At 32.0% G+C, this 14,723-nt stretch overlaps 1 protein-coding gene across 2 annotated transcripts; it reads right to left on the reverse strand.

Moving 5' to 3' along the window:
- Window positions 1-5,053: 5,053 nt before the first annotated feature.
- Window positions 5,054-12,491, reverse strand: LOC109799838 (uncharacterized). Of its 2 annotated transcripts, none has more exons than XM_020360475.2 (4): window positions 11,789-12,491; window positions 7,248-7,850; window positions 6,136-6,412; window positions 5,054-5,493 (listed from the first exon to the last, which is right to left on the reverse strand). In XM_020360475.2, the coding sequence occupies exons 1-4, from the start codon at window positions 12,362-12,364 to the stop codon at window positions 5,459-5,461; spliced, it is 1,491 nt and encodes a 496-aa protein (XP_020216064.2). In that variant the 5' UTR covers window positions 12,365-12,491; the 3' UTR covers window positions 5,054-5,458. The 2 variants fall into 2 exon arrangements, with proteins under 2 accessions (XP_020216064.2, XP_029127446.1); XM_029271613.2 differs by lacking the exon at window positions 11,789-12,491 and adding an exon at window positions 8,501-8,758.
- Between the last annotated feature and the right edge of the window lie 2,232 nt (window positions 12,492-14,723).

A 14,723-nucleotide genomic window follows, 5' to 3' on the forward strand; every position in this document is an offset into this window, starting at 1 on the left:
TGTCTTCTCTATCCAACATTCGGAAAGAGGGAATTATAGAGTTTTAAACCTACAAGAATAATTTTTAAGCATGAAAAAAATAATTAATTCATTGTTTAACTACTCATTTCTCCTCTCTTTCATCCCCTGTATAAATGGCTCAAGTAATCAAAATCTAATGCTTTTTATTGGAATCAAATTTCTCCTATTTTTTATTTACAAAATGTGTTTTATTCTAAACTAAATTATCCTTTCTTGTGATCAGAAGATTCAAAACTCTGCTCTTTCTTGTGATCAGAACTCTTGCAACTTTGAGATCCAAAATCCAAAGCTTCCTACAGCCTGCTAAATGTTTTTGAAGATTTCAGTGCTTCTTCTTTTGTTCAATCGAGTTCACAATGGAGTTCAGTATAATATGCTTTGATGAACATGTCGCTAGACAATGTTCAACTATCTGTGTTGCTTATTCCTTGTTTATTTGACCTCTGTAGGATTTTTTATGGATGTATTAAAAGTGAATCTGTATGATTTGCAACTTCATTTATTTCATTATTTTATTTCTGTCTTCATATAAATACATTTCAAACTATATATTAAAGTTTGTTAATATGGGGATCATCAGTAAATACTAAATTGACAAGGTTTGATATCCACCCCCATTACTACGAACCATTAGCCCTTCTTTCTGCTAAGCCATTATAATGCAATACCTAGGCCTTACAAAAAAAAATAAAAGGTGTCAATTGATGTATCATTTTATGCACTGCATAACTAATAAATTAATAAACTACTTAGTTTCATGTGTTGTCTTGATATTCAACCTATACTACATTTTTAACAAATCTCTAAAGTAAAACTGCTTTCATCTTGTATTGTGTGCACAAATATATTTAAGTCAGACACGTGAATTGTATCCTACTTGTATATTTACAGAACAGCAATCAGAAATGGAAACAAAAAGCCATTTGCTAATACATCATATTTAAGGAAGTCTAGGAAATCAAATACCTCCTTTTCAATATAAAATTTCAAAAAGCACTACCTTTTGCACCCTGCAGCAACATAGGTATACGTGAGAATTTAAGCAAACAAGGATGCAATTGGTAAAATTCTTTTAACCCAAACCTATTTACCGCCAGAACCATGAGTAGCTGGAAACAATCTTGTATCATCAAAGTGGAATCTTTGAGATTCTTCTTACTCACTAGCTACAAATGTCGAGAGCCCCATCAAAATTGACAATAAAGTATGGTTATTGAAAACATTTATTGTTTACATAAAAACAATAGAGTTAATTTCGATAAATTTTTGGATAACCATTTATAAGAAAAAATAAATAAATTATACTTAGTTAAACTTATTCACGTCTATTTAACTATCAAGTGTGTGGATCAGCTAATATGGATTATTTCAGTTTAGTCAATGATGTCAAGTTTGAATCGTGAGTTTATAATTGTCTTGAATATTTAGAGGAACAACTTTATCACCTATTTGATTCAAATAATATTACATCAAGTAAAAGACACATATGATATAGACTAAAAAAATACACATCTACTAATGAATATGTTAAAATAGAGTTACTAAAAAGATTGAGTTGCATAAATTGATTTTGATTGATGAAATTTGTTTTTTTTTTTTTTCATTTTCTTTTGGTGTAAATATTTACCGAGAAATTTATCTAAACTTATTATAAAGAATGATAAAGTTTTGAAAAGATATTTCTGTGTTTGCTATATAACACCGACATGACATAATTTAAGATGTCACCTAGCTCACTATTTATAGCCAATTTCTTAGATTCAGAAGTTCAACATTTTAGGCACAAACCATGGAAGATTCCCCCCACAACACAACATGTGTTACGTTTCTGATGGATTATTTTATGATATTTATTTGAGAAGATATTTTATAAGACTTATCTTTAATCAGATGAACATAATCTAATTTTATTCATGAGTCTTTATTTATAGAGAAAATTTGTTATACAAAATCAAATATTGATATTATCCTATTCTAAAAATAAGGAAACAAATCTTAAAATAATTAAAACAGATTAAATCTAAATATTTAAAATATAAATAAAATATTCTTATCAAAATCTAATTTATTTTCCTAAAGATATTTAGGCATATTCTCAACACTTCTCCTTAACAGAATATCTTTATTACCTAATTTAAATTTGAATTTCAAAATATGTCTTTTCTCTTTTTGATTAGTTTCTTCTTTTTGTGATTTTTGTTTTAATTCTTCTTGAGTAGGACCACTTTAACATTTGTCTTGAACTTCTCTTTTGAAGGTAGTTTTTCATCATCATTCTCCTCTTGATCATCAAACTTCTTTTGAAGACATGCATCTTTGTGCTCTTCACTTGTATTTTCATTTATAATTGGCTTCTCCTTCTCCAAATTTAAAGCAAAACTTTTGCCTTTCATATGAACATTGAACACTTCTTTGTTGTGTATATCTTTAATCACACAATTTTTATCTTCAAATAACACTTTATAGCCTTTTCCTAATAATTGAGAAACACTCAACAAATTTTGGTTAATATCAAGAACGTATAAAATATCAGATATTAATTTAAAACATGAATGACTCTTAGTAGCAAGTATTCCTTTGACTTTTACTGCAAGGTGTGCTTCATTCCCCATTTGAACTTTAGAGATATCAGTTTTATTGAGTTCTTTGAAGAGTTCTCGATCATAAGTCATATGATTTGTACAACCACTAGCAATAATCCAAGCTTTTGAGGGTTTTTTGGTCATAAAGCATGACATTGAAAGTAGTTCTTCTTCTTCCTCTTCTTGATGATCTTCAACAATGTTGGCTTCTTCTTGTTGCTCATGAGATTTGCATACATGTTTTAGGTGTCCTAATTTTTCGCAATTGTCACATTCTACATCAGGTCTCCATCAACATCTCTATTGTGGATGATTAGTCTTTTTGCAATAAGGACATGGTGGAAAAATTTGAGTGTTATTATATTGACTGTTCTCTTGAAACAATTCCTTCTTCTTGTTTTTGCCACTATTTTGGCTAAATATACCCCCTCCATAGATCCTTCTTCTCTCATAAGCCTCATTTGTTCTAATGCTTGCAATGCATGTAACACCTCTGCCAAAGTGATCTTACTCAGATCCTTTATGTTCTCCAAAGCCGCTATTGAAGCTTCATATCTTTCAGGTATAGTTACTAGAATTTTTTCAACAATTCTAGAATCAAGAAATTGCGTTCCTAGTAATCGTACCTTATTAGCAATGCCAAGCAATTTGTTATTAGCAATGCAAGCAATTTGTCTGATTATTGTTTGATTGTCTCAGTCTCCTTCATTCTTTGTATTTCAAATTCTCTCATTAAATTTAATACTTGCATGCTTCGAATCCTTTCATCTCCAGCATATTATTCCTTTAGATAATCCCAAATTATTTTTGCCGATTTGAGAGTCATAATCCTGGTGAAAACATTTTGTGAAACACAGGCAAAGAGACAACTTTTTGCCTTTGCCTTCTTGATTTTCTTTTCTTTGTGAATTTTCATTTGGGCTACGGTAGGATTGTTTGGCAACGCGGAAACATCATAATCTTCTTCTACAGCTTCCCAGAGATCTAAACCTTCTAGGTATGCCTCCATTCTCACCGCCCAAAGATCATAACTTTCTCCATCAAAAATAGGTGGGAAAATTTGTGAAAAGTTTGTTTCTGCTTCCATCTCCAAGATCGTAACCTTAGCTCTAGATACCACCGATGAGGTTATTTTATGATATTTGTTTGAGAGAATATTTTATAAGACTTATTTTTTATCAGAAGAGCATACTCTAATTTTATTCATGAGTCTCTATTTATAGAGAAAATTTGTTATACAAAATCAAATATTGATATTATCCTATTCTAAAAATAAGGAAACAAATCCTAAAATAATTAAAACAGATTAAATCTAAATATTTAAAATATAAATAAAATATTCTTATTAAAATCTAATTTATTCTCCTAAAGATATTTAGGCATATTTCCAACGGTTTCAATATCCAATGTTGGAAGATAACCCACCTATGAAGTTGCCACTGCTCATGATTTTGATTTAAGGGCATAAGAGTAAGAGAGGACAAAATAAAAGTATTCATAGCTGCCTGCTCTTTAGTAATTAGGCCCTCGATTGGGGGGAATGTCGACTTGGAGATAAAAGGCGCCAATACTTAATAGTATGGAGAGTTGAATTCAGACTTATGATTAACCAAGAATGAAGGTTATGTATGTGAAATCCATCAAATATTAATACATACAAATATATAGAATAACAAAGGTATTAAACTTTTAATCACATTTTCAGGTATGGGAATACGTTTATGCTTATTCAGCATCCTTTGTAGTTCACATTTTCTAATCAAGATGTCCAATAATATTTGAAATATGCTCTGCTTTACCTTGATTGTTTCATATTGAAGAAAATGTTTGGGATGAAAAATAGGTTACCTTGAGATGCTCCAGCAGCTCCACCCTTTCATTTACAAGTGAAACTTCCACTACCACTAAAAATTGTACACTGGTTACAAACTAACATGGCTGATCTTGCTAATTGCTAATGCTCAAGTTAAGTTGTTCTGATCGGAACTGGAAATTTTGATTGATGTTGTAATGTTACAAACTACCTTGAGATGTTGTAATGTTGTATTTATTTACTCTCTGAATGTTTGCTCCTGGTTCATTGTTTTTTACTTGCCCCATATGCTGGAGTAGACACATTGTTTAATACTATTACTGTTAGTAGTTTTTGGTTTTATTTATATGGTTCATAATATGAACTGTGCACTGCTTCTATGTGCTTTAATAATGAAATATGTAGCTGAAACAATTGTCACTTTTTGGCACATGCCGGGCTTATCCACCTAATGAACCCAACACAGGTTGTAATGCACTCAATCCTTTGGAATTATCTTCACCTGAGCGATACCACTCACTCATAAAACTCACTTGGCTTGAATCAATATATTTCATTCAGAGACAACTAAGCACAAATAAACTCTTGATTAACAAAAAAATGTTTCTAAATTTCCGAACAATATTATAAATTCATATCTGATAAAAAAAATCATCTATTACTGACAAAACTTATACTATTTACATCTCGTAGTTTTGCCTAGAGAAAAATCATGAAGCACAGAAAATTATATAACCATCACACAACAAAATTCCTGCAATCCATATGCAACGCAAGCTTATATTAAAGCTGTTGTTAATGAAAAACAATCCCCAACAAAATCCCCCATCAGAGTCGCCTATAACCAAGTACATTGATGAATGGATATTGCTGTTGTGATTTTCATTCCACGGCAACTTTAAGCTTCCCCCACAGGACCATGATAAATTCTGCTTAATAAATGCAATGTACTAGAACATATTCCTGAATGCTTTGGCGAAACATAATCACTGGCTTCAATCAGTACATATATATAGGCTTTCGTTGCAAAACTCTAGGCTTCTCATAGTAAGCCTTGTGCCTCAAAGTCCCTTGCCACTGAAAAAGAAAAAAAAAAAAAAAAAAAAAAAAAAAAAAAAAAAACCAATGTTAACGTGACACGATAGCATGGATGGTAATTAAAGAAGAGGAAGATAGAAATTGGAACAAACGGAAATAAGATGTCTAATGCGCAAACATAGCAGTCAAACCAGTGTCACCAAATTCTTCTCAAAGTTTAATTACTTGATATCTTATCAGCTACGAAAATTTAATCGAATACGACAGATATTAATTATTGGTTGTATAACATTTGTGACATTTGAGGAAGCTTCGCTTAACTAGTTGGTCCACCACGAAATTTACTCTTGCTTCTAATTACTTGCTCCTCCTCACAAGAAAACATTTTTCTATGAATGATAATTCATGCATAGTAGTAGACTAGTTGAATTGTAGTTGGAAAACTAAGTTTTGTTCCTAAAGAAAAGTAACTTTCTTTCACTTCTAACGAAACATCGTGATCAAATTTAAACACAATAATTCAAACATAATTTTGACAAATATGAATAAAACGAAGTTAACGCTCTCCAAACTATATTTGGGGTTTGGGGGTACAATCTATAATTCAAATGTACTAAGCAAGTGAGCATTCAGACGAAAGAAAATCAGCAAAAAGGAAGAAAAGGGAAAAATAAAACTCACCCTTTGACATGGGAAGAACCAAAACAACCCGCATGGTCACAGTGTTTGGAGGAAGCTGCAAGCGAAGTGGATAAAGCTTTCTATTCAAAGGACTCCGATTACACACAATGATTCCCTCTAACCCTGTCTCTTCCTCAAACTTTCGAGTCAAATCTTCAACTCCATTTCCTTTGAAAATCAAAGAATACCCCTGCACATCTTCATCCAGAACCTCTCCATTGTCTTCAGCAATATGGTAGTATATAGTTCGCCCCTCCGCCTTCGGTGATTCATTCGTCTGCAAACAAAACCAAACACAATCATCACCCACAACACAGAGAATAAAAGGTAACATAAAGTGACAACTTATGTTATTTTTAATCCTAAAAGGAAAACCGCTAACAAATATTATAACAAATGCATCAACCAGCTCCATTAATGATTTCCAATACACCCAACCTTAATTTCCATTAAAAACAAGTAATTTATTTATCCACTCCTTGGCCAATACTCGTAAACACCCGTTATATAACAATATCCTTATAAAAACCACGCATTTATACAAATGGGTCCCGCAAAAAGATGTTCAACACAACACAACCAAACTTATCCTACCAAATTTTAAACTTGTAAACAATTTCCTTCCTTAAATGGATTAATTAGTTACTCTCATCTGCTGAATCATTTTCGGTATTGTTCCTCATCAATATATTTAGTAAAAAAAAGTTTATCACGCGGATCAACGTTTTAAAATATGATCTGCTACCGCGATTTGAATCATAATGGCAAGGATTTTGGATTCCCAGAAACCACATCACAAAAATGCAGTCACTTCAGCTCCAAAAGCACTTCTAGGTTGAAAAAATGAAACAAACTTCTCAGTAAGTTAAAATTAGCTTATCCAGAAGTTTCTCTGCAACCTAAAACTAATTAACTCTACCCAGAAAGTTATTACAAATTAACTCATGTGTAAGCTAATTTTAGTTCATGAAGAAGCCAGTTTCATTTTTTCTCCTAAAAATACTTCTGTTGGAAGTTTATTCAAACAAACAGACTCTATCTTATCATCATCTTAATTCCTAAAGCAAAGCAACCCAGATAAAAATATAAAACCTTTTTCAAAACCCACATACCTGTTGCCTTGAAAAGCTAGCAGACACGGTGGGCGGCGACGGCGCGGTGGTCAATGTGTGAACAGAGTCCGTGACAGGCAAGGGTGGAGCAGAGGGTCTATTCCCATGAGCCGGCGAGTCCACATAAATCTCAACAACATCAACGTCCCAGAGGATCCAATCCTGCGTGACGGTCCTGTGCGGGATATCGTGCGTGACGGAGTTTCTCCACGGCGGCAATCCGCCGTTGGCGCGGAGGAAGTTGCCGTAGCGGGTCTTGAGCTTGACGCGGCCTCCGTCCTTGACGGGCTCCCACTCGACGGAGGAGTCGAGGCGCGGCGGGAGCGTCTGGAGCACCTTGTGGCCCGTCATGCCGAGGAGGAAGAGTTGGTTGGAGGCGGTGAGGTACTTGCCGTAGCAGCTCTTCAGACGAATTATGTTTTCGTACTCCGGCACGTACTCCACAAGCCACCGCGCGCTCTTGGAGGAGCCGCTCCGGTCTTGCGTGACGGACTCCTCGTCGTCCTCCGCGAGGAGGTACTTGTCATGGTGGCTCCGGAGGCGCACCGCCTTGGCGCGGTGGAAGAAGTCCATGCCGGTGCGGAACTTGTTGGAGCTTAACGTCTGCATGTGTGGAATAATATGAGAAGATGTGTATGTTTGTTGTTTGTTAAGTGCAGAAGAAATGAATGGGTATTTATATGTGTACGTGAAGGAGGGCCATTGTGAAATTAAATTATTATGGTTTGAAAGTTATAATGTTGGGGGTTGGGTAAGAGTTAGTGTGCGTGACCGGTGACCGGTTGTTTGTGCTGTGGGAGGTGAAAAATGGGGAGAGGCAGTCAGCAGTGGCGACTTGGGGACAACGCGTTTGGCTGCACGCGTTCATGTCTTGCTTTTCATCAGTTACGTGTTGGGTGCTTCTAAGTTCTAAGGGATTAGGTTAGATGGAAAAAGAGGTGAAGGTGGGATCATGGACATTTAACGTTCACATGTGGGTTTACGACTTTAGGGGAATGCTTCATCAGTTAAGTTTCATATCATCAAAATGAAAATGAAATGACACGACTCGCAATTATTGTCGTCATCAATCGAGCCGACTTAGTAGCCTTCACTTTTTTTTTTCAGAAATACTTTAAAAATATTGTTTTGACAATACATCAAATTTAAATTACTAAGTATAAGACAAACTTTTTCCAAAATGTAATTTAGAGATTTTCGAACATAGACCAAGCATATCTAAATTGTGGCTTTGATTAAATAAATTGACTTACATTGAGCATAAAACTGAAAGTTTGGTTTTGATTCATCCTAAAAAAATGTTCTTTCACGCACAACTTTCCCCCGCAACGTGTGCACATCAAAATTTGTAACAGCCCAATCCAGCTAATCATTTTACCACTGGAGATAGGTTGAATTGCTGACTCAGCCCAATTAAATAAAGATTCATAACCAATCACTGGGTATTGGATATACCATGGCAACTGGGTTGAATTGATGACTCAGCCCAATTCAATAAAGAGTCACAATCAGTCACTGGATATTGGATATACTCGGCATCCTATGGATGCGTGATTGGGGATACCAAAGAAAATAACAAAAAAGAATCAACACGGTCTTTTACTAGAAGGCACCTCTCGCAGACTCAATCTAAAAACAAGAAATTAATAAATAAATAAAGCATAAAGGAAGATAGACCAATAGAAGAAGGAAGACAAAAAAAAAAAAAAATTTGTGGGGTGGAAGTTGTGGAGATTCGCATAGAGACAAAAGCCACTCAAAAGTATGAAATAACGTCTACACAAGATGTCTTGGACATATGGACAATGGTGTATTGAATTGATTTCATGTATAAATAAGTAAAATGTTAAGTTGTATATTCTTCATTTTCTACTCTCAATTACTATTAAAAACTCACCATAAAATATCCACATTTGGCTCCAGTCCTTATCAAGTCAGATAAAATGAATATGCACTTCCAACCCCCTTCCCCCACGCGCATGAATATGCTCTAATCCTCGGACAAAATCATTAAATCGCATGAAAAAGTCTCTTTTCTCTATTTCTATATATTTAATATTTTGCTAACCATCTTATCGGTAAAGTATTAAGTAATTTTTATCATACATCTCATTTTTTAAACTCATTTCTGTCTCATTTTCACTTTTTTATCTTTCTTAATATTTTTATTATATCATATAGCACATTTATCACTTTCTTTTTCTGTTTTTTTTTTCTCTATATCTCGCGTATTTTCATCTCAATCCATTTCAAAAAGATTTATACTCATTCCATTATAAATTGGATTGAGACGGGAAAAAAAAATATAAAAAGATAGAGAGAAAAAGTGATATATGTAATATATGATATGAAATAAGATATAAAAAAATAGTAAAAAAAATTATGAGATGGTGATGAGTTAGAAAAAGAGATATTCCATAAAAGTTATTCAATATCCTACTACTCTCACCCATACATGTTTTCATGTATATTAATTATCTTGACGTAGACGTATAACTCCTAATAAGAATAAGCAGCCTATCGACATCTTTAATCAATGTTATTATACTCATACATAGTACGTTTCCAAGTTACTAAATCACTTCGCAAGTTATTAATTAATTAGAAACACACAACCATCCAATGACCTCATTTCAAGTTGAACTTTGTTTTTTTGTTGGATCAGAAGTTCAAATGTATGCACTCTGATCTTAAGAACAAAAAAGAAAAAAGAAAAGACTGGGGACGTTGGAGAAATAAATTGACTGCGGGAATAGTATTGTACTCTTCTACACCAAGAAAATATAGCACCAACAAGTCAACAACTTTGCGATATGCTAAGGATCAATTTTAAATAAACTTTTATAAAGAAAGATAGGGGAATCAAATCAGTTATCAAGCACACCTTGATTTATGAAATATTTTGGGAAATTAAGTAATTTCTGTTTAATTAATTTGTTATATAAATAAATTATTACGAGAATTAAAGGTGCATTACGTAATTGCAATTATTTCAGTTTCTTCCTCAAAGAAGCTTTATTGTTTTTTGTATTTAAAAAAAAAAAACCCAGCAAAGATCTTGCTACGCACGAGTGACCAATTTTCAGTAGTGGGTTTGGAGTTTGGAATTTGAAATGTGAAAGCATTTGTTTATGAATGAAGTGTGTGATGACATTTTTGTTGGTGGAGAAAAGTTGGTGAAGTCTTGAAGCAAGACATTAGACATAGCGCTTCAAATCCTACCAAGTGGCAATCAATTCATAGTGGACTCCCATGCTCAAATAGGGGAAGTCTAAGAAACACTAGGCCTGTGAACGTCCAAAATTTTCATTGGACTTGTATAAAAAAAAAACCAAATATTTTACTACAAATGAGGCCACATATTTTACTAGAATTTGGAAATTAACTAAATAATCGACTGTTATGTTAAACAAACCATTCTAACTTCTTACTAAAGTTCTTATTAAAATTCTAATGTACTTAAAGATGTGCATTACTATCACGGAATAGGATAGGCAACTTGTCAAGGATATAAAGCTTACGTTGCAGAGATCAGGTCAAATTATTTATTAAATAAGTCAAGACTTTTTTTTTTTAAAAAAAAGCTATTTAATTAAAAAGATATGACTTTAGACTATTCAAATAGGACACTTATTTAGGTAAATAACAATAATGGTAAGAACTATCATTTAATGATCAAAATTTAAAATAAATAAATACATAAAAAGAATATATAATATAATAATTAAAAATTAAATATACGAAGAAAAAAATTTCAAATTAATGAAAAATCGTTTTATCTACAAGCTACTTCAAACCAATGTGTATTTTTACTGCAAAAGGTTTTCTCTAGGATGACACTACAAGTATTGTATTACCCATTATTTTATAATCTTAAAATAAAACAATGCATTTATAAATACATTTTGAAAAGTGCTAAAAACACATTCTTTAAAACTATATTTTAATTGATTAAAATTCATTAAAGAGGTGAAAGAAGTTTATTAAATGAAAAGTGATGCCTATAATTATATTAAAATTAAACTTAAAAACACATTGTTTAGGTATATTTAGCATATGATTAGACTTTTGAATAGAGAGAGGAGGGGAGGCAGAATAATTTTGTTTGTTCTGTAGAACGGGCTTTCAGTTTAGTCAAGGGAATCGAGACCAAATAGTTGTTTTAGAAAAATAAACACCACATTCTACAAGTCATGCAGTTAAATCAAGGTAGTTTTCTACAACAAAATTACTAGGAACTTTCCCTGAAATACAGGAATATTTTCAAATTTAAGTTAAGCTTAAAACTAAAAAAAATTAGAAAATAATATATACGCTTTTTGACAACAACTAATAGTTTATCATATCAAATACTGCTAAATTAAAGTAAAAATGATTTTAAAATAAAGAAAATAACTATAATCTAATAAATTAATTAAAAAAGTACATAATAAATTGTAGAATCTATTAGAAGAAATTAGACTTCTTTTTCAATCAACACAAAATAAAATCAACGCACGAAAACGAGTTTGGAATGGAAAAGTCAATTGAAGAAAACATACCTGCAGCAACAGCTTGGAGTTCCGCCTGGCCGGCGGCGAGCTGAGAGAGAAAACCGACATCGGCGAAGCCGGTTCAGAGTCGACGGAGAGATCATCGGAGGCAAAAGACGAAACGACGCTCTCAGCAGAAAACTCCTGGACCGCCTCTACGTCCCACAGAACCCAATTCCTGGTGGCCGAACTATGCGGCTCGTCGTGCGTGACGGAGTTTCTCCAGGGCGGCGTGCCTCCGTTCGCCCTGAGGAACTTCCCGCTCCAACTCCGGAGCCTCACCTGAAAGCCGTCGCGTATGACTTCCCACTCGTATTTGAAATCCACGCCGGCCTCGTACTCCGTTTGGAGCACCGCTTTCCCCGTCATGCCTAACAGAAACGGCGTCTCCGTCGCCGTTAAGTGCCTCCCGTGGCAGCTCCGCAGGCGCACCTTGTTCCCCTCGGATTCCTCCACCGTCCACTGCGCTCGGCGGCCGGAGCCCTTCCGGCTCTGGCGGACGCGCTCGCCGTCGTTGTCGGCCACAAGGTACTTGTCGAGGTGGCTGCGCAGCTTGACGACGTTGGTTTTGGTGAAAAATTCCATTACGTGTTGATGGATCGATGTGGTGAAGCTGAAAAACTAAGAGTATGAGAGTGTGAGAGAGAAATCATATAGTCATAATTGTTTATATATAATGAAGGTGGCGTTCTCTAGAGTGCACAAGGGTGCACGGCTTCACTCGTTAGATTACCTGTGTATATCAAATGTGTAATCAACTATTTGTCTTCTATATAAATAAATAAAGGGTCTTCAATTATTAAAAATTTAGATTTGGTCCTCTTGCTGCTATTTTAAAAAGTTTTTAACATAGGTGACTTTAACAGCACGTTTTCATAAACGAAAAGTTTTTTTTTTTTTCAAAAATAAAATATTAAGATGTTAATTTCTTATATTCAACAAAATTTAATATACTATTATTTTTCAGGGCTAACTTTTAGATAAGTTTTCCATAAAATTGTCTTGACGGAGAGGTGGAAAGTTAATTTCTCGAATTAAAAATAAAATTTTAATATAATAAGTATTTATTTTGTTTATAAATACTTTTAAATTTATTTATAATTAACTAAATAAATTTTCATTATTTCTAGAAATTATAATTTTCAAAGTTTATCTTAATTTCTCTATTCGAAGAATTTTGCGGCGAGTTATAGACAAACACCCATAATTTTCACCCTTCTTAGAAAACTTAATTTAAATCCTTTTTTTTCCTTAATAAAATAATTAATTATAATACACAATTATCATTCATATCATCATACTATAAAATAAAGAAGATCTAACTCATTTGTTTAAATAAAGCAGTATCCTAAATTTTGTTAACGCAGTATTTGATTCTTATAAACAAAGCAAAATATCATACTATAAAGTAATTGAGAGAGGTGTAATCAATCATAAATCAAGCCTAAATATGTGCACTGATCTCCATATTAGAGTGTGAACTCATAATATAACACAATAATAAACCATGAGGGGAATATTTTATTTTATATTTTTAAAAAAATTTAACAATTTTTAATATATTTGTAACAAGGAAATTAATTTACCATTATAAAAATATATACCATATTAATTAAATATAATTTTATTCATTAACATATAAAAAATTAACGATACATAAAGAGATACCTTTTTTGTGGTTATTCTTTCAAAACATCTGTCTCTTAATTATTATATTTTAATTTTTTTCTTATGTGTGTGTCGTGAGTTAGGCTATTACCTAGAGTTCAAGTTCTTATTTTAATTAAAATGATAGAAAAATATTAAATTATGGAGGGATTTTAGGAAGTTGTGAGATGTCAAATTGGGTTGCTGGTAAAAATTTTGGGTTAATGGAAGAGGGAAAAATAAATTTACTATAAATCTTTTAATAAAAGAATTAACAAAAAATGTACACAACCTTATAAAGAAAAGGTATTAGATACATTAATAGTAATATTATTTTTATATTTAGTGTACATATATTTAATAAATTTACACTACAATAGTCACAACTCGCATTGCAATGACTATAATACCCACAATCACAATTTAAAACCATAGTACATGATTTATATGTAAATTTCATAAGAGACTTTATGTTTACTGAAACCCTAAACCCTAAACTATTTTTTGTTTTCTATATATACATATTATATGAATATACATGTGATTGCTACATGAAAATTTTAATGTAGTTAATAACTTTATAGTAGCATAATAATTGAATTATACTAATTCTAAAAATATATTGAGTAGTTATATAAAACATAGGTTATTAAATGAAATAAATTTATCAAAAGTTACTTTTAAGATAAATATTAATGAATCTCTCCTTATATATAAATTTTTTTCAATTATCAAACTACTTACTTCCAAAACAACCGAAATGGATGATAAAAAAGAAAGAAACACTAAAAAAAACAAAAACAAAAAAAACATAAAGATTCACATTTTGTAACAAAAACAGAGATGGAAGTGATACCTGTAATATCCTAAATTTATGATACAATACTCTCAATTTTATTATTATTATCTTATTCTTAAAATAATAGTCTAAATTTTTTGTTGTCATATTTTAAAATAAATAGAAATTAAATACAATATTTTTATATAATTTTAAAGCATTAGAATTTTTATCACAATATTTCCAAGAAACTAAAATGGAAATATATAAAATATAATGACATTATAAAATTTTAAAACCTTGTTTATAATATTTTTCAGAATAATATTTTAATTACTATTATGAAAAATAAATATTTAAAATTACTAAATGTTTAATATAAATAATTATTATAAAAGAAAGAAGGTTAAAAAACAAAAAAGAGAGAGAGATACCTTATCTACATTAAATGTATGGGTAAGATTATGTAATGAAACATATCCATTAGTAAAAAGATTCTATCTACAAGTAAATAATGGT

Source organism: Cajanus cajan, chromosome 11 (assembly GCF_000230855.2).
Source record: "Cajanus cajan strain Asha chromosome 11, NIPB_CcT2T_4, whole genome shotgun sequence".
Taxonomy (NCBI): Eukaryota; Viridiplantae; Streptophyta; class Magnoliopsida; order Fabales; family Fabaceae; genus Cajanus; species Cajanus cajan.